This window comes from Canis lupus, chromosome 15 (genome assembly GCF_011100685.1).
Source record: "Canis lupus familiaris isolate Mischka breed German Shepherd chromosome 15, alternate assembly UU_Cfam_GSD_1.0, whole genome shotgun sequence".
In the NCBI taxonomy this organism is placed as follows: domain Eukaryota; kingdom Metazoa; phylum Chordata; class Mammalia; order Carnivora; family Canidae; genus Canis; species Canis lupus.
Window position 1 is genome coordinate 44,420,453 of NC_049236.1, and position 27,631 is coordinate 44,448,083.

At 38.7% G+C, this 27,631-nt stretch overlaps 1 protein-coding gene across 3 annotated transcripts in view; it reads left to right on the forward strand.

Annotated features, from left to right (window-relative positions):
* SMAD1 (SMAD family member 1) overlaps positions 1-27,631 on the forward strand; it is a 77,951-nt gene that overhangs the window by 33,907 nt on the left and 16,413 nt on the right. For all 3 annotated transcript variants that reach the window (XM_038558911.1, XM_038558910.1, XM_038558909.1), the window contains one exon: positions 26,737-26,994. In XM_038558911.1, coding sequence (XP_038414839.1) covers positions 26,737-26,994 — 258 coding nt within the window. The remainder of the gene's footprint in view (positions 1-26,736; positions 26,995-27,631) is intronic.

The following is a 27,631-nucleotide window of genomic DNA, read 5'->3' on the forward strand; positions in this document are numbered from 1 at the left end:
TTAAGGAGAGCATCTTTTATCATCTCTGGTAGAATTTTGTCGCAAAGGGTATGAAGGAATTATGTTTTGCTGTGGAATCATCAGATACTATTACTTTATAGGATATTCATAGTGTTTTATAACTATAACCTTTTTGTTGGGGGGGGCATAGTAAAGGATGTACCTTAAAATGTTTATGGTTCTGCTTCCTCAGATTAGAATCCACATTCTAGACAGTTGGATCAATTGGAAAGTAATTAGGCAATCTTAAGCACTTAAATATATCTCTTGTCATGTTGGAACCCATTTTGTTGATGGATTAGTTATTAATAGCTTATGGTTAACAGGGGTTCCCAAATGAGGCTGTGCATTAGAATCACATGGCTCCCCTCCCAGAAATTCTAATTCGGGCATAGTCTGATAGCCCATGTTTCTAACAAATACTTCATATGGTGTTGAGTAGCTGTTGAACTGATGTTAGGAACTACTATGCTAGATCATGTGCTAATGTGGTTCTCAAATAAAAGGCATTCTGTTTTGGGTATTTTTTAATGAAATATTTAAGACCTACAAAAAGTTTAAAGACTAGGGAATAATATAATAAACATCTTTGCATGCACTCAGTTTAAGAAATAAAAGATTACAAATAAAACTGAAACTCTAGGCCTCTCTGCTCGTTTTTTCCCTTTCAGTAACTATTCTGAATTTTTTGGTTAGAGTTGTCATTCCCATGCATGTTTTTAATACTGTTGTTACATACGTATACATACATACTTGCTTGTATGAATCCATGACAACATGTAATATTATATGTTTAGATATATTATTAATGATACTGGAACAGCCTTCCACAAGTTTTTTTGTTTGTTTTTTGTTTTTGTTTTTGTTTTTGTTTTTTCAAGAGGGAAAAGGATTTATTAGCCCATTTCCAGGGCAGAGAGCCAGGAGGAGTGGCAGGGTTCGGTGTTCTCACATTCAGAGGGAAGAAAAGGCAGCAGTGAAACCCACCTGACTGCCTTCACTCATTCTGATCTACACAGCTCTGTGCTCACAAAACCCATCTTTCCTTTTGCAGGGAGGACACAGAGCCCAGAATGCTGACCTAGGAGGTTGGGAATGGCTCAGTTTTACTCTTGGCCTTTACAGTCAGGGCTTGGGCTGGCAACCCAGGGCATCAGTCATAGTGCCTTCCACAAGTTCTATTCATTCAACATTATGTTTTTGTGTGATTTCCATATTATATTCATTAGGATTACATTATCAAATTTTATGAAAAATCCTCTGGAAATTTTTTTTGGAATTTCATTGGTTTCATGTGGGAAGGATTGACTTAATTATGATTTTTCTAAATTTATTTAGGTCTTTTTCTTTAAGTGTCCTTCATAAAGTTCTTGTAGGCCTTTTTATAGATTTATGTCTAGATAGTAGGTTGGTTTTTATTGTAAAAGTAACATTTTGTTAGAGTTGATCTTGGCTAGGACTGCATTTGCTTTTTTCCAGCAACTTTGCTGAATTCTCTTTATTCTAATACACATATTCTTTTCTGCCTGTTATACGTGCTGTGATATAAATTAAAAAGCAAAAACTCAATGCAGAGATACATGGTCTTTTAGCCAGAAGTTGAGATGGAGTTAAGAGTTTTGGAGAAGAAAAAAAGTACTGTATAAGTAATATATACAAACAAGATTATTTAGGTGTGTGATTTTTTTTTTTTTTTTTTTTTGATCAGCATAGTAACCTTAAGAGAGATACACAGGGAAGATTCTAATCCTACTTCATTAGCGATGAAACTGAGGTCCCTATGAGTTAAGTGACCTGTGTGTCAGACAACTAAGACTCCTTATATTTCCTCCGTGTACCCTCCTGCCACTCCACTCCATCCTTGCAGTATTGCGTCTTGTGTCCCTAATCTGTCACACCCATCAGGCCAATATCTGCACTATAGAGAGAGTTTTTTTTAAGATGCATGTTATGATCATGTTATTTTCATGCTTCCTATTGCTTGTACGCAGGGCTCTGCAGGTTCTGGTCCTGCCTACCTTTCCAGCTGCTTTTCCCACTTTTCCATGTTTCATGTGTTTGAGTTGTGTGGGAACACTGTGTTCTTGTCCTCCATCTCTAATTCATTCCCTCTCACTTTGCCTAGCTCACTCTTATTTATCCTTTAGCTCTAAGCTTGGTGGGGGTCAGCTTTGCTGAGGACCCCCTCTTTATACATCCTTTCCGTATCTGAATTTCTTCGTAATGTTCTCTACATTTACAGTTATCTTTCTGTTAGTCTTTTTTGCAAAATAGTAAGTAAAGCTCCATGAGGGCAGGGACCATATATATTATTAGCATTTTTACTTTAGCAACTAGCATGGTTCAATCAATTTTTGCTGTTAAATGAAAATACTGGTTTTAATTTCTCTGTATGGACATTTTTTTGGAGATGAATTTTCAGCTTGCCTGTACCTTTTAAACACCATCTTCCTTTGTTTATTTCATTTATTCATTTATTTTACTGCTAATGGTGAAATAACACCTAACATTACTAGTAACATCTCTGACACACGTTAAAGGTTTTTAGTTAAAAAATGAGATGATTGTGTTATTCTTAATAACTTATATGTAAAAGGTTTGATAGGGGTGTGGTAGAAAACCAGCTAAAATAAGACATTTGTGACTGCACAAATGTCATTTCATCCCGCCTGTTAGCCAAGAATCTTGTCAGGAAGCATAGAACAGTTCTAGAAAACTTTGAGGCTTAGGCCAAGGTCTGTTGTATTTGAACATACCAGGATTTTACTTAAAGTTCTTCTTCATATTGTAAAATGGCTGATGTGGGGATAAGAACAGATGGACTTTTCCCAGAGATCACTATGAAGCTGCCCCTGCACCTTTTGGGAAGAAGTCTTACCAGAAGTACAAGGGAGCCTAATCCCCTTACTCTCCCAGAGTTCAGTAGGCATTTTGGAGCACACCTGGTTATCGTTTCTGTGAACTAGGGTAAAAGGGGTCTGGAATTCTAAGCTGCAGATAAACAGCTCAACACTGAATTAGTTTGAACTACATAAATTACCTCAAAGAGCAATTGAGCAGTTTAAGCATAAGATAGTTAGGTCTCCCAAACTTGGTGTTTTGTGCAGAAATCCCTGTTGAGAGCTCTAGAGAAAAATTCAACAAAAATTGGGTGTCTGTAGGTTTAGAGTAGTGGTTTTCAAAGTGTATGCTCCTCAGACCAGCAGCATCAGCATCACCTGGGATCATCTTTTGAGGAGTGCAAAATTTTAGACCTTTCCACAGACCTATTGGATTGAACTCTGGGGATTGAGCCAGCAATCAGTGTTTTGACAAGCTCTTTGGGTGATTCTGACACAGGCTACAGTTTGAGAACTGCTGGTTTAAGGTATCCAGGCAAGTCATAAAGTCCAATTGGTTATATGAAGTTGTCTCTTATTGAAAAGAGATGCTAAAAGGTTTTGTCTTTGAAAGGCATTCAGCATTTTTAAACTTTGCATGTTTTATTACAGGTATAAAAATTGACCTGCTCTTTCCAGAATTTTCCTTCTTTCTGATATTCATTAAGGTCGGCACTCTGATAAAATAACATATGGTGTCTTTAAGGGGGTGGAAGAGTCAGAGAGAAAGGAATGCTTTGTTATTTGGCCCAATGCAGATTTTATAATTGTTCTTTTGGCTACGTGATACTGTTCAACCAAAAGTACTTTTATGGATTTAAGGAATTGTGGGTTTTTCCTTTAACCTATGTCATTTATTTTGTTAAAAATAAAAAGTTCTAAAAATTGTAGTGGGAGGGACTGGAAGTTACGTTGCAGCAACTTGTATTCATCATAGTGAATATGATGGTAACTATGTGGTAAAGAGGGTGAAAGGGGAACAACCTTCCTTTTGGTGAAAGGTACTACCTTGACCATTACTGAAAATGTATCTTTGGGAAAGTAAACGTTAAGGATTTCTTTTCTACGAATGTGACAGTTACAGGAAAGAAAGTTCGTGCAAGCTTCTCACTGTGACCCTGTTGATGATGTAACAGGTGACTGTTTACTTGGACTTTTGGTAGCCTTTAGAATCAAGGCTGCTTATTAGTGGTTGAGTTAAATATAGGTTTTCTTTTTCTTTACCAAAGTAAATGCTGATAGTGGTAAAGTCAGTCATCTAACTGTGGTGTTAAGAAGACCATTCAGTTGCTAGCTGTTGATACTAACATGCCTTTATGGAGACTTCCTGTCATTTTGCCTTATTTATTTTTTATGTTTTTCACATGGCTTTTGGAAACTGTCTTCTCTATTTTAATCAACTTGAAAGACCATACTAAACTGGAGCTTGAAATTCTGAGATTTTAATTTTAATCTTTAAACTAACACTCTGGAGCTCGCTTTGGGTGCTTTTATTTTCAGCGTAATGGCTCCCAGCTGTTAAAATTCAGATACATCTAAAATACTCTTCACCTGTTGGCTGAATGCGAGTTTTGACTCTTTGGCTACCTTAGTCACCATGTAATTCCTGCCTTGGAAAATTTTACCTTAGAAAGTCTTAAAATTCTAGAAATGGAGAACGAATTTAGTGCTTGCAAAGAGCTGAGAAGGAGATGGACAGAAGGGGAGTGGGTGTCACTATAAAAGCACAAAAACATGAGTGGATCCTTGGGTTGATGGAAATTTTCTGTGTCTTGACTGTATCAATGCTGATATTCTGATTGTGATGTTCTCTAGTTTTGTAGGATGTCACCATTGGAGAAAATTGGGTAAAGGACTGACAGGATTTCTCTGTATTATTTCTTACAACTACATGTGAATGAATCTATAGTTACCTCAATTTTAAAAACCGTGATCTGTGCAAAAGCCCTTAGTTCAGCTCATGACTCAATCACGCTAGTGGTTTTCCTCAAAACCATCATACTTTGGTAAATACAGCAGAGATGCTCTGTGCGCACTTGTTATTTCCCACACAGGTTATTAAAAAGATATATACTTAGGGATTGAGATTTAATAAAATTAATATTTTGTTATTTCATTTTAAAATATTTTATTTATTTTCTGACAGCACAAACAAAAAGAACAGGAAAGGGAAAAGCAGGCTCCCCACTGAGCAGGGAGGGGCTTGATCCCAAGGATCCTGGGATCATGACTTGAGCCAAAGGCAGATGCTAAACTGACTGAGCCAGCCAGGCACACTTAAGATTAATATTTTTAAAAACCAAAATGAAAGTGTTTTAAAAAAAAGTCTTCATATTGCGAATCTGTTTTCACTTGAGCAGTGATAACAGAAATTTACATCCAAGTAAAGTTGTTGGTTTTTATTTTTCTTAGGTTTGTGTTAGTATATTCATTTGGAGGATGGGAGTGGAGGGGAAGTATTGGCTTTTTCTTAAGTTTATCTGAGTGATGATTAATAAGATTCTGATAATGGAAATTGTAAGCCAGATATCAAGATATAATCATTGTGAGTGTTCTGAAGATTTGGGATTAATTAGCCAACAATATTAACTATAAAAGTTAAAGCATTATGACTTGTGTATTAGGGTTCTCTAGAGAAACAACCAATAGGATATATAGAGACATATATATATGAAGAGATTTATTATAAGAATTGACTCACACAAATATAGAGGCCAGAAATCCCTGTGATCTGTTGTCTACAGTCTGGAGAACCAGGAAGCTCGTGGTATAAGTCCCAGTCCTAGGCCAAAGGCCTGAGAACTGAGAGCACCCACCTCTGAGGGCAAAGATGGTTGTACCAGATCAACAGGGGTGGGGGTGGGTGCACGTTTGCCCCTCCCCTGCCTCTGTGTTTTTCAGGCACTGAACAGATTGGATGATGCCCACTTTGCATTAGTGAGAGCAATCATCTTTACTCCATCTACTGATTGAAATGCTAATCTCCTCTGGGGACACCCTCAACAGACACAGCCAGAAGAAAAAATGTTTTACCAGCTATCTGGGCATTCTGGAACCCAGGAAAGTTGACACATAAAATTAACCATCACACCTTATAATTATATCTAAATTTCTATTTAAACATTTATGGCACATATACAACTCCTCAGGAACTATGTCCACCCAAGAAGGGTTAATATACAATTATAGCACAAGGTTGCTAAGTCAAATAGTAGAAATCCGGACAGGGGTTGCAGCTAACTCTCAAAGCCTTGAGAGTGGCTACAGAAAAGCTCACTTGGGCAGCCCGGGTGACTCAGCGGTTTAGTGCCACCTTCAGTCCAGGGCCTGATCCTGGGGACCCGGGATCAAGTCCCGCGTCAGGCTACCTGCCCGGAGCCTGCTTCTCCCTCTGCCTGTGTCTTTGCCTCTCTCTCTCTCTCTCTCTCTCTCTCTGTGTCTCTCTCATGAATGAATAAATAAATAAAATCTTTAAAAAAAAAAGAAAAAAAAAACTCACTCAACTCTAACACATCTGGAATTGTGTTCCAGTCTGTGTGGTGGTGCAGATTTGTAGGTTTATGTATATTTCATTGTACACGGACTTTAAATCCATTTATAAGGAGATCTATGGGAAAGTAGAAAGTATTACTAATAAAGTAGAACAGGGAAAACAAATTAAAATGGAAGGTCAAAACTATGAGGAAAATTAGCACATAATGCATTCCATAAGGGTTATTACTATGATAGATACATACCTGTATGTAGTTACAGTATGTTCCTATCAGAGTCTGGGTGGTTCTCTAATACTTCCAGTATGGAAGAGAAATGTGTACAATATTTAGATGAAGGAAGAATGTTTTGAAAGCTGTTAAGTGTTTCAAGGAATTTGTACCTGTGAAGGGTGGGTAGTTGGAAGAGACCTTGAGACCCTCTGCAGAGGCTGACTGCAGTTGGGATACCCAGGGGCAAGAATGTCCCTGCCTTTGTAGTTGCTCTTCAATCCTCTCAGAGCTCCATTCTGTTTGATCACTGATCCTGCTTCTATAAAAGCTCTACACACAACCAAATGGACATGGAGTTTAGGTAGTGGATTTTCTCCATGCCATTATCATTGGCCTTTGGCTTGTGTTTGACAATTTCATCATTATCATCTACCATATTACTAGAAACAGATGAAGGAATATAATCATCAGTAGGATTTTTATACTCAAGTCTTTTAGCAGATTGCACATTCTTAAAGGCAAAATCTGAAGTTTATTCTGATTATTTTTTTTCCTGAGCAACTGTTTTTAGTGCTTTATTTGGGGCATTGGTTTTGTGTTGATGTATTAATTGATGAACATATGAAAAGTTACAAAAGTTACTATATGTTACTTTTACAAAGATTGCATAAGTACATATATTGAGGTCCAGATATCTGGACAATTATGTGATTTATTTCTGTATGGAATTTTTCTGTTGGCAGATATACTCCAATTTGAAATATTAAGAATATACAGATTATACAAGGTATCTTTGTCATCTTTTTGCTTTCCTATTATCTTATATTTCATTCTTTTTCTACCTCTGCAACATTAGGTGGGTAGGAGAAGGTATTTTCACATCTTTCTGATTCATTCAAAATTCAACATTCTTCCATCCACCACTGGTAGTGTATTAGGGCCGAAGGAACACTCACCAGCTAGCAGTTGTTAAAAACAAAACACAAAAAACTATGGCTTAAAAAAAATATGGCTTATAAAAACAATTTCAAAAATCATAAAAAGTTCATCATAATAAATGAAAGAAGTAATGTATATAATGATTGCAATTGTGTGAAAATAATTTAAATTAAAAGGGAAAGCTTATCTTCCAAGACTAACTGGGTAAAATAATGAGGCTTGTGAGTTGGCTTTTTGACTTACTGTCCCTACATGTGGAACATCCACAAATAGTGATTTTTTTTTTTTTGTAGGTTTGGGATGTTTTATGTGGTTGGAGTAGGGGAGTGATAGCTTATTTGCCCCATATGGGAGTGTCCTGTGCTCTTGATGGATACTTGCAAAAGTGGGAGAAACAGAAGGGAAGGTTGGATAGAATGCTCTTAGGTTGAGTATCTCAATGTTAACTTCCAGCCTCCTTGGTACTAGGTAACAAAAGGCTCAAAGAAGACTGGAGATTTCTTTTCCACAAAATGTGTGTCCCGTTCCTTTGTCTTTTTCTACTTCAAAATGCAAGTGTTCTGAAAAACTCAGCACCCTGCCTGATAGTCTTGAATTAGCCAAATCATCAGACCTTGGTCCTGATATATGGAAAAATATTTCTTTGGGGAAGAGATAGGGAAGGAAAGAGAGGATGTTTATTTTAAAGAGAGCTGGGGGACTTTGGGCAGCCGTAAGGGGCCACGAGCCCTATGTTAAACATCTCAGAGGACCTGAAGAATAGGAAAGCTAAAAAAAAAGCAAAAAAACAACCAGTTTTGTTAATTTGCCAGCTTGGCTGGGAATTAGTGTAGTTTTTAGATATTGGTGTTAGGACCGGTTTGAAAGGCTGCATACTTTTGTTTCCCCTGAGTTTAGTCTGGCCTGGGCTCCCTCTGTGTCAACAGCAGTGCTTCCCCATGTGTGGGAGGTGGGCAGATAAACACTTCACTTGCCGCTCACTCTTTTACTTTCCTAATTGTCAGTGCCCTCCACAGGATTTCTCCATTCCTATGACCTTAGCACCAAAGCCTGTAATACTCTGTTGTGGGTCCACTCTTCATAAAACTGCTGTGAGTGACAGGGGTTATATAACGGAAGTAACTGCAGTTTTCCTGAAAACAGGTCTAGAGTCTAGAAACAAGGGCCATGTTTAAATAAAAAGATTGAGGGCAACAAAGGACTGTTTGGCAGATTTTCCTCCAGTTCTTTGTATCATCAGTTTTATGCTCTGGAATCTTAGCCGACCTTATGATGGAAGATGAGGTTTTCATTCTACACCACTGCCTCAGTTCTAACACTGCTCCCCAAGACAGGCTGCTGTTCTTAGGTCTTAACCCTCTCACATGAGGAGTCGCATATCACCTTCCCTTGACCACCTACCTGCTTGCCTGTCTGGGATCTTCAGTTATGTCTAACTGGTTTCTATAAGTGGTTTTGGGCAGCTTTTTGTAAAGTAAAGGAAAACATATGTAAGACAACAGAGTGGATTTGCCTTGGATATTTTTTCCTTCATGTTTCCCTATCATTTCCCTTACAGTTATGTCTAGCTAGCTCTTTAGCAGATGTAGCAGTATTTTTTCTGTGGCTGTATCCTTTCTTGAGTGTCTAAACTGTTTATCTAGGGTATAGTGGTGTGCCAGGCAGATATTTAAGTATAATGGCCAAGGTAGGAAACAGTTTGGGGTAAATGCTTTTGAAACAATATAACCTACAACTTTTAAATAGGAAAAGGAAGAGCTAGTTTTAAAATGAGCTATGTAGAGAAAAGAAAATTGATGGGAGCATGTCAGAAGGACATAGGGATCAGCCTGCAGGGGGCTGCCCATAGCTTAATCAGAGACAATTTGATCAACAAAATAATTATGGACAGAAAATAATTATCAACTGTTTAGGGCTAGAAACAGGAATCCTATGATAAATTAATGGAGGGAAAGGAGAGAGCTCTTATTCACGGTACAATGCCAGCTGCTGACTGGTAAATGTGGAGTGGAGTTCTTTAGGATATTCAGAACAAATAAGGCTATTTAAAGCACTTGCTTATTTCTCTTTAGTTGTAAGGTTAAAATAAGTTGGGAGGAGTCTCGGATCTGAAGGCCTGGACTAAAATTTGGGCACTTGGTATCCTCAACCTTGGGCCAGCTACTTGTCCTTTTTGAATTTGTGCCTGCTAACCTATGAGATAGAGTTACTCTCCAGGGTTATGGCAAGGATTGAATTAAATAATGCCTGTGAAAAGACTCTATATGCATTCTTGAAATGTAACATGACTAAAATAAGGAACACAACTTCTGTGTACATCTGCAGACTAAAAAATGAAATTCATAATGTAAGTAAACTTTCACTAAACAAATCATTGGAAAACTAATGACAATAGTTACAATAATAATAAGAGTAACATGAAAATTAAAACAGTTACTTTTTATGCTTGCTGTGTGCCAGGCACTGTGCTTGTCACATCCCATGTATTCTCATTTAACACTGACCACAACTGTAAGAGGTAGAGGTACCAACGGGCCTCAGAGATGCACTTAAACTAGTTGTCACACTACTGTAACGGGCCAGCTGGGGCTCAGATTGAAGTCACTCCAGAATCTATGGTGCTCACCACCACACTGTGCTGCTTTCCCAGAGAAGTAGCTCCTCCCTCCCCCACCCACCCCCCGCCCCCATCAGTTTTCTCTCTTTAGTGAAGGAGAAAGGCACTACATTTTTAGTAGCAGAGCCTGTGATCTGAAATATATACCGGTGGCTGGAAGTCAGAGTGGGGCCCGTGTGCTTCAGGTGTCTCTGGAGGCTTTCTGTGTGTTTATTTCCCATTGGTCAGTAATCTTCATCATTAGATAACAAGTATCTGTTTCATGGAATATATTTAATAGAATCAAATTTGAACTCTGAATGAGAACTAATTACATTCAGCTGCAATTACAAATTAAGCCACACTGCCTGGTTTGACCCCTGGGGATGGTCATTTACATATCAGCAGTGTCTAATAGATGATTAAGCACACAAGGCCTGCTAGCCAGCCACTGCTTGTGGAACAGTAACTGCCCCTCACTGAGTGCCTTTGTGACCCGTGAACTGACCTGTGTGACATAGGAGGACACCTTCACTCAGTGGTTAGGAGCCTAGATTCTGGAGCCACGTTTGAATCTTGTCTCCACTGGTTACTGGTTATATTGTCATAGGCAAGTTAATTTCTGTACCCCAGTGTCCATTTTTATAAAGTGGAGGTAATGACAGTGCCTGGGTCAGAGTTAAGAGAACGAAAGGAGTTATTTGTACAGCACTTGTCCTGTGTAAGCACTATGTAAGGGTTAAATTAAAAAATCTGAGAGAAGTACTGTTATTCCCATTTTACTTCTAAGAAAGTGAGGTTCTGATAATTGGCTAGCAAGAAATTGAGCAGGAATTCCAGTTTTGGAATCTAAAGCTAAAATCGGCCTCTAATTGTTGTTCTGCTGTGTATACACCTTATGAAGGATTTTTCCCCCTGGTATTTTTAGCTTACACTCTGAAGTTCTTCTTCCTCTAACAGACTCTGAAGCTCTAATAACATAGCACCTTCCTTCTGTGGTAGTTAAGCAAATAAACATTCGGCAAAGGAAAGGAATCTGGGGGAAGAGTAGGAGGAGAAGAGACAGGGAGGGAGCCGGCGTCTAGTCTAGAGCCTGCCCTGTGCCGCAGCCATGGAGCTTCACAGAGTCATTGCAAGCTTGTTTCGTTATCCCGTTATCCCGACAAAAACAGGTAAGAACTTAAACTGCCTAGCTCATATAGCTGGCACTCTTGATGGTCTTGATCCCAAAGCAGCACTTCTTCCATGTTACCATGCCACCTGACCAAGAATGTTCCATGTTTCACAGCTGCTTAGAGACATAGGGTAAGAAACCCAGTCCTGCATTGCCGGTGCCTACAGTAACCCCTCACTGTCCTGCACCCAGACTCCCAGACAGTCTGACTCAGCATACTTGGGATGAGGCAAAAGAATCTGCCTTTTTAAACAATTATCTTGCTAATTCAGATGCAGGTAGTATGAGAACTTTGAGAAAGATTGGTCTATATTAATCAGCTTATAACAGTAAGTATAGTAGTTTCCCAAAGTAGTTTGGGAATGGTAATATAATTCACAAACATATACACTAATTGAAAAAAAATATTAAGAATCTACTCTGTGCTGTGCACTGAATGATACAGAAGGGAAAAAAACCAAAACTCAGTTCTACCCTCTAGGGGCTTAGGGTCTGGGTGAGGTAGAGTCAAATTAGCAATAAAATGTTACAGATGCTATGATGGCGGTCTCTTTAGGCAATAGTGGGGCACAAAGAACAGAAGAATTCATTTTAACTGGGTGTAGAAAAACAAAGAAGGGCACCATAAAGGAAATGACATTTAGAATTAAGACTTGGAAACATGATCAAGTGAGCAAAGGTATGGAAGCATGAAACTAGCAGATGGAAATTGCAAGAAGCACAGGATGGCTGAGTGAAGAGAGGGCGATTGGAATGAGAGTCTGGGCCAGGTCATAGAGTCACAGAAGATGTACTGTGGGCATATAATCTCACAGATAAGATGTCTTTCAAGGAAAGCACTGTAGTATACAGAAAGAATCACTGGCCTGGAACTATCTAGGAAATTGAATTCTCAAAGTTGAGTTGGATACAGGCTACTTTGAAGTAAATTTAACATTTGGTTTTTTCTTTTAAGCCTGAAGGTATTGTTATTGAGTGCAGTTTATGTCTTTGCTTATATTCAAACTGTGTTCACATATTTGTTTTCTATTAATGTGTTTGTACTTAAGAGTAATTGATATATTCCTAGAAAATAGATACTAAGAAATTACTCCCTTTAGGCAAAAACGGTCGTAACTTTAAAAAGATGTTCCCCCCAAAAAAACTAAACAGAAGAATGGAAAGAGCATTTTTAGCAAAAACTTCCTGAATCTCCTTCCAGTTTTTCAGGGCTGAGCAGTGTGCAGCATGGTGGTGATGTGCAGGCCTTGATTCAAAGCCTGGCCCTCAGTGCTGCAGCTGTGGTGACCTTGGACATATGACTGAACTTGGCCAAGCCTGCTTCCTTGTCAGTTGTGAAGACTTGGTGAGCTGTTAGGACCTCCACGGAGGCTGGGACGGTGGCTTCTGCATCCACGGTGTCATGTGCAGGCCCTTGCCCTTTGTTGGTATTCAGAGGGCATACATGTAGTGCTCAGTGAACACTAATATTTCAAAACCCTCCTTACTGGTGCCTCACCACCACTAAGCAAACAAAAAGATAAAATGCCAGCACTCGGGGATTTGGGGCTATATTTTTTTTTCTCTTCAAACTTTATTAACCTTGATTAAAGGTTCTGAGAATCTTTTCTTCCTGATACATCCTCAGGTGAGGAATTTTATTTCATAAATGCATATACTGTTAACTTTCCAGTGGTCTTCCCCTCTCCATCACTGTCTGCTTGAAATGTTTCTGTTTAGAAAGTCACGGAACACACACTGTATCTAGGGACATCTGTCTAGTACAGATATTATACTGGGCACAGCTGCTCTGGCAGCTTTGCCGTCCCTTGTTTTCACATGGGAACTGCAGCCACTGGAGTGGCTCTTGGGCCATTCTTTGATTAGCCCTGGGCCACCTTGAGGTGACCTGAGGTGTCCTGAGACCCAACAGAGATGGGGTCTGGTGCTGAATTTTATACATGTGAAGGTCCAGATGTACATAAAACAGCACTGTCCTTAGTCGGAAGACTTGCAGAATTCAGGGCAGGAAGGTCCCTTGGAATTCGGGTCCTTTTTTTTTTTTGAGTCAGGAAATTGAGACTGAAAAGTTAAGTGATTTGTTCAAAGTCAGAAAAGTAGTTATTATCGTAGCCAAGGCTGAACTTGTATGTCCTGTTACCTAAATGCCTTTTCCAAGCCTTCAGAACTCAAAAGCATTTATGTACCAGAGGATAGCATCTAGCTTGTTAGACACCATGTGTACGTGGACAAATGTAGGCAAGGGCCTGACCACTTTGTCATCAGAACTCTCGTGTGTTTAAAAAACAAAACAGGGATCCCTGGGTGGCGCAGCGGTTTGGCGCCTGCCTTTGGCCCAGGGCGCGATCCTGGAGACCTGGGATCGAATCCCACGTTGGGCTCCCGGTGCATGGAGCCTGCTTCTCCCTCTGCCTGTGTCTCTGCTCCCCCCTCCCCCCGTGACTATCATAAATAAATAAATTGAAAAAAAATAAATAAAAAATAAAATTTGTGAAAAAATAAATAAATAAAATTTGTGAAAAAACAAAACAAAACTTGTTCACCAGCATTTGATGCGTCACAAGTTAGGTAGGGATTTGTCAGCCTTAGTCTCATTACTAGGCTACCACTGACTTGGTGATAGAATTTCAAGCAGTATTTCAAAATCTTGAAAAAGCTCACAACCCTACAGGGTGTGCATGAATGCTTTCCAGAGCTCAGCTCCTCTTTCCAATTTTAGCTGTTTCTTTTTCATGCCTTTTCCTTGTGTCTTGGCAACACAGAAAAGCAGAGTCCAGTAGCAGAATCGTGAATGTCTCCTGAAATTTGCTTCCTGAAACTTTCTTAGTTTGGTTTCCCTGTCAACTGAGAAGGGGTTTTTATTTATTTTTTTAACTAAAAGAGACCTCTAAAAACTTTGAAAAGCAGCATACATCTCTAAGATGTATTCTCTGAGAAAAGGCAGCCATCTGACCTTCCTCCCCCTTGATTAGTCAGGAAAAGAAAGGAAGAGAGCTTCCTCCTCTTAAAGACTTAACAGCAATTAGGGATTTTCAAGTGGGTGGAAGGAGGCATTGTGAAATTGCCTGAGTCTTCTCCCTGCCCCCATCCACCCCAAATACACCTGAGGAGGTGGTGTGAAGCCAGTCAGAGTCTTACCAGGGTTAGGACTCTTAGAATATAGTAATGACACAACACAGTCTGATTTTTAAGTGCTTGAAATCAAAAAGAAATTGTGTGTATAAAGAAAGGTGTTTTACCATTGGGCTTCTCTTTCCAAAGAGATTCTTACAATTCAAATTAACCAGGAGCAGCCCTGGAAGAGAAGCCACAAATTTGAGTCACTGTTTGAAATTGCCAAGTAGGAGTAACCTTTTTGGTACACCAAAGAAAACGTTGGTTCCCCAGAAGAGTCTGTGCTTCCATAAAAAAGAAATAGCCTGAAACACAGAAAGAAATATTAAAGACATTTCTCATCCTCTTCCCCTTCCTATTCCTGACTGGAGTCAGGCCCAGAGTTTGCCAGTCCTGTTTCTTTCAGCTAGTTCATCAACAACCTCTTGCCTAAGAAATAAGAATTGTCATAGAAGTTGCATTTTAACATGGGTATTCATCTGGATGTTTATTCTTTCCTTTCCCCCAATAGAAAACAGATCTCTTAATCTTCCCTGAATGAAGGGACCAGGGTCTGGGGGGTGGCAGGGTGAAGAGACATCTGAGAGGGGGCAGTAGCATTGTCCTTTAGGGCCTGCACAAGTGAGTGGGGCCTGGAGCCCGTCATTTCAGAGCAGCGTGTGCGCGTAGGCACAACCCTGCACCACTAGCCTCCATGTGTCTCTTCCACATTAACTCTTCTCTCTAGGATTAGCAGCTCTTCCACATCCCAGACCCAGCCCTTTCCTTTCTTGAATTCAAATAGGAGTTTGACAATATCAATTATTGTTGATAGTTTAGATGCCCATATAATTCGTTGTCCAAACTAGAACACTTTTGAGAGGGAAGTGGGTCACCTCTTAATAATTCCCCTGGACAGCACATACAAACTGGAACTGTGCCAGGCAAGCCGGGACATAGAGACATCCTGCTTCTAGGTCTTCACAAAAATCAGATTTGATAATTATTTATTATGTATCATCAGAGAGTTAGAAGTACCTCATAACCGAACTTGTTAAATTAGACTACAACTTTTCCTTTAAATTAGCTGATCTTAACTTTAATTTGTCAAGAAACACTTCTGGAATTTACCTACCCATCCCTTAAACAGTATAGGACATAATTGAGCATTCTTGGAGACTTAGAGTCATTGAGGCAGTAGAACATCATGGTTGAAGAGTGCTCCATGCCTTCATAATTGTTGATACTTCTTGTGTGACCTTAGTTAAGTTACCCTGTAAGCCCTCTTCTTAAGTAATAGAACATGCTCAGCAGGGGTCCAGGTTTAGAACAAATATTTGTGGTGATAGTAGTATATTAATGAAATTTTGTGGAATATAGTGATCAATTAGATAAGTGTCTCCTTGCTTATATGTAAATGCTCTTAGTTCTAGAGTCTATTCTGCATATTATTTGTCTCCCTTCTTACTGTTACTGGTCACTTCTTTGCTGTAGTTTTCCAAGAAATAAATAACTTAAGAATTGTGACACTGAGAGGCACCTGGGTGGCACAGTCAATTAAGCAGCCAACCCTTGGTTTTGGCTCAGTTCATGATCTCAGAGTCCTGGGATTGATTGAGCCCCATGTCAGGCTCCAAGCTCATTGGGGAGTCTGCTTAAGATTCTCTCTCTCCCTCTCCTTTTGGCCCTCCTGTTCATGCTGTCTATCTGTCTCTCTCAAATAAATAAATTAAATTAAAAAGAATTGTGACACTTAGTAAATAGAAAACCCATACATTCAGAGTCTAGGGTACTACCACCCATCCCAACGAAGTGTGGCATTTTGAGTACTCAGAGCCATAGGTAACAGGGTACATCTTCTTGCAGTATCAGTTTTCCTTGATGACAAGTTACTTAAAATATCACCTTTGTGTTTGGTAAGTAATAAGAAGTAGGGCATAAAGTGTGTATGAATTTGGTAAGGCAGAGAACAATTTCAGTGTAATTTCACAATTCTAGTGGAGCTGCTGGGATCTCAGATGAGTTCACTTTCTGTCACTGGTGTTTACTTTGGTAAAAAATGTTGAAGAATACTGCAAAAATGTCTCTCAAAGATCTAAAGAAGATCTAAACACTCTTAAATGTTATCTCCACTTTAACATGGAGCTTTCTTGCAGCTCTTTACTTTTGATCTCTTCATTTGGTTTTCACTGCAAGAGCTGGTGTGTCTGTGATAACCAACTGGAATTCCTCTCCTGGATGGGGATTCTGCATTGGGAGATACACATTATATGGTGCCAGAAGTAGAGACAGTAGGACAAAGCTGCTTTAGTTGGCTATTAATATACTATTGAAGAGCTCAGAGTAATGCTTCTAAAACTTTGAAGTTAGGATTGGAAAAGGGAATTGATAATAGAGTATCTTAGCCATGTTTAAAACTTGGTAGAAGACAATTTTAAATTGCCTCTTCACATTTATTTTTTGAACAGTTTTATTAAGAAACAATGACAGAATAAACTGTACATGTTTAAAATGTACAACGTGATTAGTTTTGACATAGTCCTGTGAAAATATCACCACAATGAAGACTACATACACATCACCTCTAAAAGTTTACTCCTGCATCTTTGCAATTTCTCCCTCCAGCTCTTCCCATCATCCCCAGGCAGCTACTGCTCTGCATTCTGTCACCATACATTGGTTTGCATAATCTAGATTTTATATGCATGGAATTACACAGTATACACTCTTTCTTTTTTAAATATTTTATTTATTTGAGAGTTCGCACAAGTGAGCATGAGCAGGGAGAAGGGCAGAGGGAGAGGGAGAGAAGCAGGCTCCCTGCTGAGCAGGAAGCCTATTGTGGGGCTCAACCCCAGGACCCTGGGATCATGAATCTGAGCCAAAGGCAGCCACTTAATTGACTGAGCCACCCAGGCGCCCCTACCTTCTTTTACTGTCTGCTTTCTTCAGCACTTTTGAGATTCATCTGTGTTGTATGAATCAGTATGTCATACCATTTTGTTGCTGAATAGTAGTCTACTGTATTGATATACCATAATTTATTCATTTGTTTGTCAATGGACATTTGTTTCCAGTTTTTGACTATCACAGATAAAACACACATCTGTATGGATATGTGTTTCATTTTGCTTGGGTAAATACTTACAATGGTTGGCTCATATGGTAGGTATGTTTAATTTTATGAGAAATTGCCAAGATGTTATCCAAAGCGATTATACCATTTTACAGCCAGCAATATAATAATAATTTTTAAAAATCTATTGTGGTAAAATATATATAACATAGTACTTATTACTTTAACCATTTGTAAATGTATAATTCCATGGCATTAAATAAACTCACAATGTTGTATAATTATTACCACTATCCATACCCAAAACTCTATTAGCATCCCAGCAAAAATTCTGTACTCATTAAACAATAACTCCTTTTTTATTCTTTCTCCCAGCCCCTGGTAACCTATATTCTACTTTTTGTATCTATGAATTTGCCTATTTTAAGTCCTTTGTATAAATAGAATCAAAATCTTTGTCCTTTTGTGTCGGCCTATTTCATTAAGCATGATGATTCTATGGTCCATCTTCTTTTCACATCTTCTGCCTAATTTTTAATTGGATTGTTTGTTGTTTTTTTCTTTTTTAATGAGTTTTAAAGTTCTTTATTCAGGATACAATCCTTTATCATCTACGTGATTTGCAAATATTTTCTTTGAGGCTTGAACGTCAATGTAAGACAACATTTCATAGTAAATATCCTCAAGCATTTGGAGGAAAAATCAGAGATTCAGAAACCAAGTACAGATATATGGACAAAAATTGGAAGAAAAATCAATGAAAGTGATAGAATTCAGGAAATAAATTTTAAGACAAAACCACTTCATAAATAAAGAATAAGTTGCAGTGTGCCAAAGGGAGACAAGATTCTTACTAAAATGTAATAAGATTTACTGAAGAAGGCAGGAAAACAACGAATTGGAGATTTGAAAAAAAGTCTATAAGGGTCTTAGTGAAAGCATTTGGAATGGACAACAAAGAAGATCTAACATATGTATAATTGGAGCTCCTACGTTCTTAAAGACCAAGGAACAGAAGTTAGAGAAAACCTAAACTTCCATTTTGAAAGGACCTACTAACTATTTGGGAAAACATCTAGAATAATGAACTTTGAGACAAACCCTAGTAAAACTGTATTAGACTTTCAAGACAAAGAAAAGTCCTCAGGGCCTCCAGGCAAGAAGAGCACATAGCTTATAAAGGCAAGAATGTGCTGAAACCAGACTTCTCAAAAACATCACACAGGAAATTGGCATCTGTGCAAAAGCATTTCAGAAAGCTTAAGGAAATCAAAAGCAAGCCAAACTCCCCTTCAGTATTAAGATTACAGAAAGTTTTAAATATGCACTCATGGATACTGTTAAAGTGAGCTCTCTCTGAGAAGTCTGATGGGGTAGTTTTACTCAACTAGGAGATGACTGGGGAAATTTTGTTGTGAAGTTGTAGAGATAAGGCAAAAATAAGATTGGTGATATAGTTGGAAAAATAATATGTAAACCTAAGATGTTCTGACAAAGTAGTAAAGTGCAAATTTAAAAATGGAATAGAAGAATAGAAAAGGAGAAAAGCAAAATAAAACTACTGATTGTATAGATAACAGATGAGAGTCAAAAGATAGCATGTAAAACTGACCAACTGGAAAATAATGATCACAAAACACCTGCATATCAGAATCTATGGGATACATTTAAACCAGTGATCAGAAGAAAATTCATAGCCTTGAATACCTATGTCAGTAAAAATGAAAGAATAAAAACAATAGATTAATTTTAAACTTCCAGTCAGAAAAGCTAGGAAAAGAACAACAAAGTAAATCAAAGTATGAGGAAAGAGAGAGTAGAGATGAAAGCAAAAACTAATGAGAGAACAAAGAAAAAGATCAAATGAACAAATCCAAATCCTGGTTTCAAAAAAAGACCAAGGATCAGGTAATTAAGAAAAAAAGATCAGATGGGGAGAAAGCGTAAATATATATAAAGATACAGGAAACAGTTATTGATACAGAAGATATAAAACTTAATTGTATGATTACTCTGCATATCTTTATGCAAGTAAATTTGAAAACCTAGATAGAATGGATAATTTCCCAGGAAACATACAATTTACCAGAATTAGCCTCAGTAATCGTAGAAAGTTTAAATTTATTTCTATGGAACAAAGAATTGAGAAAGTTATTGAGGAACTACTCCACAAGAAAGCACTAAGCCCAAATAATTGAACAGGGGAAGTCTGCCTAACATTTAGAGGCTGGTTAGCAACATAAACTCTTTCTGAGCACAGAAACATTTATTTATTTTTAAAGATTTTATTTGAGAGAGAGAGCATAAGAGAGAGAGAACGCACACACAAGCAGGGGGTAGGGGTAGAAGGAGAAGCAGACTCCCTGCTGAACAGGGAGCCCGACATGGGACTCGAACCCAGGACCCTGAGATCACGACCTGAGCTAAAGGCAGATGCTTAACTGAGCCACTCAGGGGCCCCCACAGAAACATTTATGAAGCAAATACAACGTTGATATCAAAACCTGATAAAAGGGGTGCCTGAGTGGCTCAGTTGGTTAAGCATCTGCATGCCAAGCTCTTGAGATCAAGTACCGCATTGGGCTCCTTTCCAAGTGGGGAGCCCACTTTTCCCTCTGCCTGCTGCTCCCCATTGCTTATTCTCTCTCTCTCTCTTTCTGACCAAAAAAGCTTTTTTTTTTTTTTTAACCTGGTAAAGATCACAGACACACATGAGTCAGTATCCCTTATGAATATTGACATAAAATTTCTAAATATTAATTGTTAGACTCTAACAGCCCACATTAAGAAAATAATACTTCATGACCCAAGCAGGTTTTATGCCAGGAGTGCAAGAATAATTAATCCTGTTAATTAGATCTAAAAAGAAAAATCAGAATACTATCTCCAGAAATGCTGAAAAAATTCTCTGACAAAAATTTAATACCTAGGGGTGCCTGCGTGGCTCATTTGGTTAAGTGTCTGACTCTTGAATTCAGCTCAGGTCATGGTCTCAGGGTTATGAGATCGAGACTCAAGTCAGGCTCCCCGCTCAGTGGGGAGTTTGCTGGAGATGGTCTCTCCTCCTTCTTCTGCCCCTTCCCCCCTCACATGCACTGCTTCTCTCTCTCTCTCTCAAAATAAATATTTTAAAAAACTAATGCCTGTTCCTAATAACAACACTGAACTATAGCAATGGATGGCTACTTCCTTAACATAATCAACGTATATACCAAAGTCCTAAAGTCAGCATCTTAAGGGGAAATACTAGAGGCATTCCCACCAAGGTCCAGAATACTTCCAGAAAGTTCACGGTCTCTGGTACTTTTTAACATTATATTGGCACTATTAGCCAATGTGACTAGACAAGAGAAAACAATTGGGAAGGGAAAAGGAAAACTCTGTCAGTGATACGATCATTTACCTGGAGAATTCTGTAAGGAATCCGTGATAAAACTAAGACAACAAAAGAATTCAACAAGGGGGCAGTATATAAAAGCATGGAAATATCAATAACATTCATATATAAAAGTAGTTACCAGTTAGAAGATATGATGGAAGAGAAAACTCCATTTACAGTAGCAACAGAAAAAATAGAGGAGTAAATGTAATAAGAAATGAAATGTATAAAAGTTAATGTAGTTTTCTAGATTGAATTGTTTATCCTCCCCCACCAATTTATATTTCAAAGCCTTAATCAAAAGTCCCTCAGAATTTGACTGTATTTGGAGATAGGGCCTTTAAAAAGATAAGTGAACTCTATATCTGAAACTAATGTTGTAATATATATTGGCTAATTGAATTTAAATTAAAAAAAAAAAGTTAAAGTGAGGCCATTAGAGTGAGTCCTTATCCAGTCTGACTGGTGTCCTTATAAGTGGAGATTGGGACATACAGGGAGACACCAGGGAAATAAGCTGTGTGAGGACACACGAAAAGAAAATAGCCATCTGCTAGCCAAGAAGAGAGGCCTTGGGAGAAACCAACCTGCCAACACCTCGAGCTCAGATTTTCAACCACAAGGACTTTGACTAAATAAATGTTTATTATTTAAGCCACCCAGTCTGTGATATTTTGTTACAGCAGCCTGAGCAGACAAATATAGTTAACATGGAACATTCCTAAAAGATGCAAAAGTAGACTTGAAGAAACCTTCCTAGGTTTTGAATAGGACATCTGAACATCAAGGTATTCTTACTAATAAGTTAATTTGTAAGTATATTGTGACCCCTGTAAAAGCACCAAAATCTCTTTTTTTTTGGAGGTAGACAGGGTGATAACTAAAGTTGATGTGGAGTAAGCATATAAGCAGAACATTGAAAAAGAACTGTGAAAGGGGATTAGCCCTATCAGATATTAGAACTTAAAGCCTCTATAATTAACACAGTGGTAGTGGAGCACTGACTAGAATAGAATGGAATGGAATGTCTAAACATAGACCCTAACATATATGGAACTTTATGAAAAAAGTGGTATATCCAGTCATTGGGGCAAAGATGGGCTTTTTAATAAATGGTGTTGGGGCAGCTGGCTAACCATTTGGAAAAAGATAAAATTAGATCTATTCCTCATGTATAAATAAAACTGAGCAAATAAAACTGAGCTACAGATGGATCAGAGATCTAAGTAAAATCGGAAACTCTGTATGCACTAGAAGAATGTATGGTTGAATTCCTCCTGACAGTCTGGGTGTAGGAGAAGCCTTTTTATGACTCAGAGTCCATCTGCAATAAAGGAAAATATTGATAAATTTGATTATAAAAAATAAGCTTTTTCACATAAGCAAAGTCAAAAGAAAAATGACAGATTGTGATAAAATATTGTAACATATAAAATAGCACAGGCTAATATCTCTAATACATATTTTTCAATGAAAAATGAAAAGACTAAATGAGCAAAAGGCACAAGCAGACCAGTTGCAAAAAAATATATTAAAATGTCCCCTGAAATACAGGGAAAATGATCAACTTTCACCATAAGAGAAATGCAAATTAAAATTGCACCAAAATACCATTTCTCACTCATATTGTGCAAAAAATAAAAATCATAGGGTACTTGGGTTGCTCAGTCAGGGTCGTGGGGTTGAGCCCCACATTGGGCTCCATGCTCAGCATGAGTCTGCTAGAGATTCTCTGTCTCCCTCTGCGCCTCCCCACCACATGCACTGCACTCTCTCTTTCTCTCTCTTAAATAAATAAAATCTTAGAAGATGAAGGAAATTCCTTTAAAAAAAACCTTGACAAAATAAGTCTTGTCTTGGGGGCTGTGAGGGGAAAGTCACGCTCATATGTGGCCGGTGGCAATGTGAAATGGCACAACCCCTGGAAAGGGGTACTTAACAGAGTGATATGTTTATTTTCACCCAGTATGGCCACTTCTAGGGATTTACCCTGAAGGTACTCCTTTAACAATACTGCAATATATGTGCACAGAGTTATTCATTACAGGGTTATGGTAATGGTAATATACCGTAAACTGCCAAGACGTGGGAGATTGGTTGAAGAAACTATGGTGCTACATTACCTGTAAAAACAAATATGGAAGATCTCTCTAAACTAGAAAGTTAATTTAGGATATAAGTGAATAAAGCATTGCAAAATAATATGTAGAGTAGGCTGCTTTCCTTTTTAGTAGTAAAGACAAAATAGGAAAGTACGCATTTGGGACGCCCGGGTGGCTCAGTGGTTGAGCGTCTGCCTTTGGCTCAGGGCGTGATCCTGGTCCGGGGATCGAGTCCCACATCAGGCTCCCTGATAGGAGCCTGCTTCTCCCTCTATCTCTCTGCCTCTCTCTCTGTGTCTCCCATGAATGAATGAATGAATGAATGAATGAATGAATGAATGAGCGAACAAATAAAATCTTTTAAAAAGTACATATTTATCAGGTTAACTTTTTCAAGAAGAAATACAGGAAGGATAAACCAGGGGGTAAAAAGAAATTGATTAGCCTCTGAGGAGGTTAGACAAGGGCACTGAGTAAACAAATTGTAATATATATATATGAAATAAGATGCTGTATAAAACATTGGTTGAATCCTACAGACATAGTATTGAACTATAAGATAGTTCAGCTGTAAGATAGACATAGTATTGAACCAAAGATACCAGACACAGGAGTATATATTTCCATTTATATGAATACTTGCACATTTTACTATAGATGCGTGATACCTCAATACATTTTTTTGTAAAGATTTTATTTATTTATGAGAGACAGAGATAGAGGCAGAGGGAGAAGCAGACTCCCTGCAGGGACTCTGATGTGGGACTCAATCCTAAGATCCCGGGATCGTACCCTGAGCCAAAGGCAGACCAAAAGTGGCTCAACCACTGAGCCACCCAGGTGCCCCTTGATACGTTTTTTTAAAGTTTATTAAAAGATACTTGTCTTGGGATGCCTGCCTGACTCAGTCCATAGAACTGACCACCACAGCACAGAACAGAGTTACTATAGGAAACACAGGTACTAGACATGAACTTCAGGTGTACATTGCCTCCTGCTGCCACTGTCCTTTGTGGGCAATGAGAAGAAGCAAATTCCTGGTTCTAAAATTATAGGCAATAGGAGTTGCTGAAACAGTGGCTCCAGTAGGTAGAATGTATATGTATGTGGGGGCCAGGGGGGGGGGTCCTCTGAAGAGTCAAGATAGAGGATGGATTCAGGGTGTTGTCTGGTGCTGCATTTGGGGGTAGGGTTTAGACGCCAGTTTTTACCCTACTTTAAAGGCACTAATCAGAATTCAGATGGCCATGAAAGGCAAGTTGGAAAGTAGTAACTCAAGCTGCAGTGTTGCATAGGTAATTCAAAGGTATTGTGCCATTTCAGAGCTTTTGTTTACTTTGGAATGTAGATTTCTGTTGACCCGGGGGGCCTTTATGACAATTAGGAATTTGTTTCTTCAACAAAATAGCTTATATTTCAGGTGACTGTTGAAATGTAGAAGGAGTAATTATGCTTTTGATGACTTAATTTGGGTTAGATTCCATCACTGTACAGAAAAGGAAATACATTTATTCTACTAAAAAGATTTGTTTTTAAGGAGTCAGTTAGTGGGGAATTTATTTTTACCGATTAGCAATTTAAGATAGAGTTATGAGACCATTTAAGACCTTCAAAAACCTATTTTTAAAAGAAAAACAATGTTCAGCTCATGAATAAGTGATAATCCAAGTGTTTGGGGCACATTTTCCTGCAGAAATGGTATAAGTTATAGATAGATTCCCTGGAAAGCCCTCAAAAATCTACTTAATTCCTAATGCCACGACATAATTGTTTCTTTGAGAGAATATATTCTTTTTTTTTTAATAATAAATTTATTTTTTATTGGTGTTCAGTTTACCAACATACAGAATAACACCCAGTGCTCATCCCGTCAAGTGCCCCCTCAGTGCCCGTCACCCATTCATCCCCACCCCCCGCCCTCCTCCCCTTCCATCACCCCTAGTTCGTTTCCCAGAGTTAGGAGTCTTCATGTTCTGTCTCCCTTTCTGATATTTCCCACACATTTCTTCTCCCTTCCCTTATATTCCCTTTCACTATTATTTATATTCCCCAAATGAATGAGAACATATAATGTTTGTCCTTCTCCGATTGACTTACTTCACTCAGCATAATACCTTCCAGTTCCATCCACATTGAAGCAAATGGTGGGTATTTGTCATTTCTAATGGCTGAGTAATATTCCATTGTATACATAAACCACACCTTCTTTGTCCATTCATCTTTCGATGGACACCGAGGCTCCTTCCACAGTTTGGCTATTGTGGACATTGCTGCTATAAACATCGGGGTGCAGGTGTCTCGGCGTTTCATTGCATCTGAATCTTTGGGGTAAATCCCCAACAGTGCAATTGCTGGGTCATAGGGCAGGTCTATTTTTAACTCTTTGAGGAACCTCCACACAGTTTAACAGAGTGGCTGCACCAGTTCACATTCCCACCAACAGTGTAAGAGGGTTCCCTTTTCTCCACATCCTCTCGAGAGAATATATTCTAACTCCCAACAACAATAGCAGATTTTAAATCTCCTCCTTTTTCCTCGTGCAGATTTCCAAATGGGTGGTTTTTCTAGCCAAGGCCATGAGAGTAGTAGGGATTCTGACGGCCTTCCTTCCTGGGGAGTCCGTTTGGAGACTGTAGTGGGGAGTTGAGGATCTAACCCAGTTAGGGCTTCTTAGCCAGGCCTTCACTTTAATAAGCATCATAACTTATAGTGGCTTTGCCTCTAGAGGTTTCTGGAGGTTGCAAACCATGCTAATTATTAACTCCTTAGGTTCCTAACATACAGAGCTTTTTAGGAGTGACTTGAGCTGCTTTCTTTCATTCTCCAGTGGTGTGGATGTTTTTGACCTTTATACCTTGAGTATCCAGTTAGCAAAATGTGAATTGTATGACCCGTTTCTTCCTTTCCCTGTCAGGTAGTTCTGAGGGTTACTGAGAAGTGGGTTAAATGCATTAATATCCTCAGAGAAAAAATTTTTTGTGAAGTATGACTACTTGGACACAACATAAAGTCTGTCCCCAAGATGTTGTATTTTGTCTAATTAACTACCTTTATTGGCATTTGGATTTTTTGCTGCTGGCTGTATTTATCCTCTCCTTGTTAGTATACTGGGCCTCCTTTTGTTGTAAAGTGTCAATTTAAAACATTTGTGATGAATAATTCATACCATTCAATAAATATTAACTCTTTAAATGTAACGTCTTTTCAGGCAGCCCTGGTGGCTCAGCGGTTTAGCGCTGCCTTCAGCCCAGGGCCTGATCCTGGAGACCCAGGATCGAGTCCCATGTCAGGCTCACTGCATAGAGCCTGCTTCTCTCTCTGCCTGTGTCTCTGCCTCTCTCTCTTCTCCCTCATGACAAATAAATAAATAAATAAATAAATAAATAAATGAATGAATGAATGAATGTAACGTCTTTTCAACGGGGGCTGTAAACGTGGTACTGTTGATGGTGGCATATGTTAATTGTGCTTTGGTTTTCAGTGAATGAAAAAATTCAGAAGCGGGAACCTTAACATTTTGAACATAACAAGTGTCCTGCACTTTTCTTGGGCAGTTTGTTAGTGCTACAGATCTCGAGCACAAGTCACAGCAATTCTAAAGAGACTATTTGTTACCGCATTTATTCCTGAGTAGAAAATGGCTTTGCATCTGAATGATGCTTTTGAGCTGGCAGCAGGGCAGGGTTCAGATAATTTATTGTTACTTACAGATTATGTTTCTGCTCTACTGTGACGTTATTACAGATTTTCATCATTTTCATGTTTGTCTTTCTCTTTTCTTTCCCTTTTTCCAGTTCTTCCTCCAGTGCTGGTTCCAAGACACAGCGAATATAATCCTCAGCACAGCCTGTTAGCTCAGTTCCGTAACTTAGGACAAAACGAGCCTCACATGCCGCTCAACGCCACTTTTCCAGATTCTTTCCAGCAACCCAACAGCCATCCATTCCCTCACTCCCCTAGTAGCAGCTACCCCAACTCTCCTGGAAGCAGCAGTGGTACCTACCCGCACTCGCCCACCAGCTCAGACCCAGGAAGCCCTTTCCAGATGCCAGGTAGGTTGAAATGTTCAGTGATTTTCCAGTCAGGTAGATGGTGCTGCTGCCTCTGCAAGCATCAGTGGGAGCTGGGTACACCTGCCTACCCGAGAGCTCTTCAGCTCTAGTACCTGGTGCTCTGCTCTTGGTTGCAAGATACTGCTGTGGCTGAAGGGAGACCTCGTAGTCAAGGAAGCAAATGTCCTATTTTATTTGCCAGGCATAGATGCTTGAATATATTTTATTTTCTATTTTGAAGGGTTTTGAAACAGCTGCATCCTTCTGGGAGTGGCATAATTGTTACAGTCTTTGCTCTTGATAAAAGAAAGAGAAAAATAATGTGTTGCACACATTTGCCGAAAATGGAAAAAGCCCTGTTGTAAGTGCAATCTCAGAAAAGATACTTCCTGAGGGATCACACCCCACCCCCCACACTTAATCAAATTCATTTAAGTGGTGATGTAATCCCAAGAAACATATACTTTAGCAACAAAGGAAATGCAGCAGAAGTACTGGAGACCATCTGCTTGTTTAACTTAGCAAAGACAAAAACAATTATCTTCCTTTTTTAGACTTAACTGATGGTGTAATGTTTATCAAAATAAATGATTAATTAGGGCATTATATTTTTCAGATTATAGGTTAGTAAGCAAGC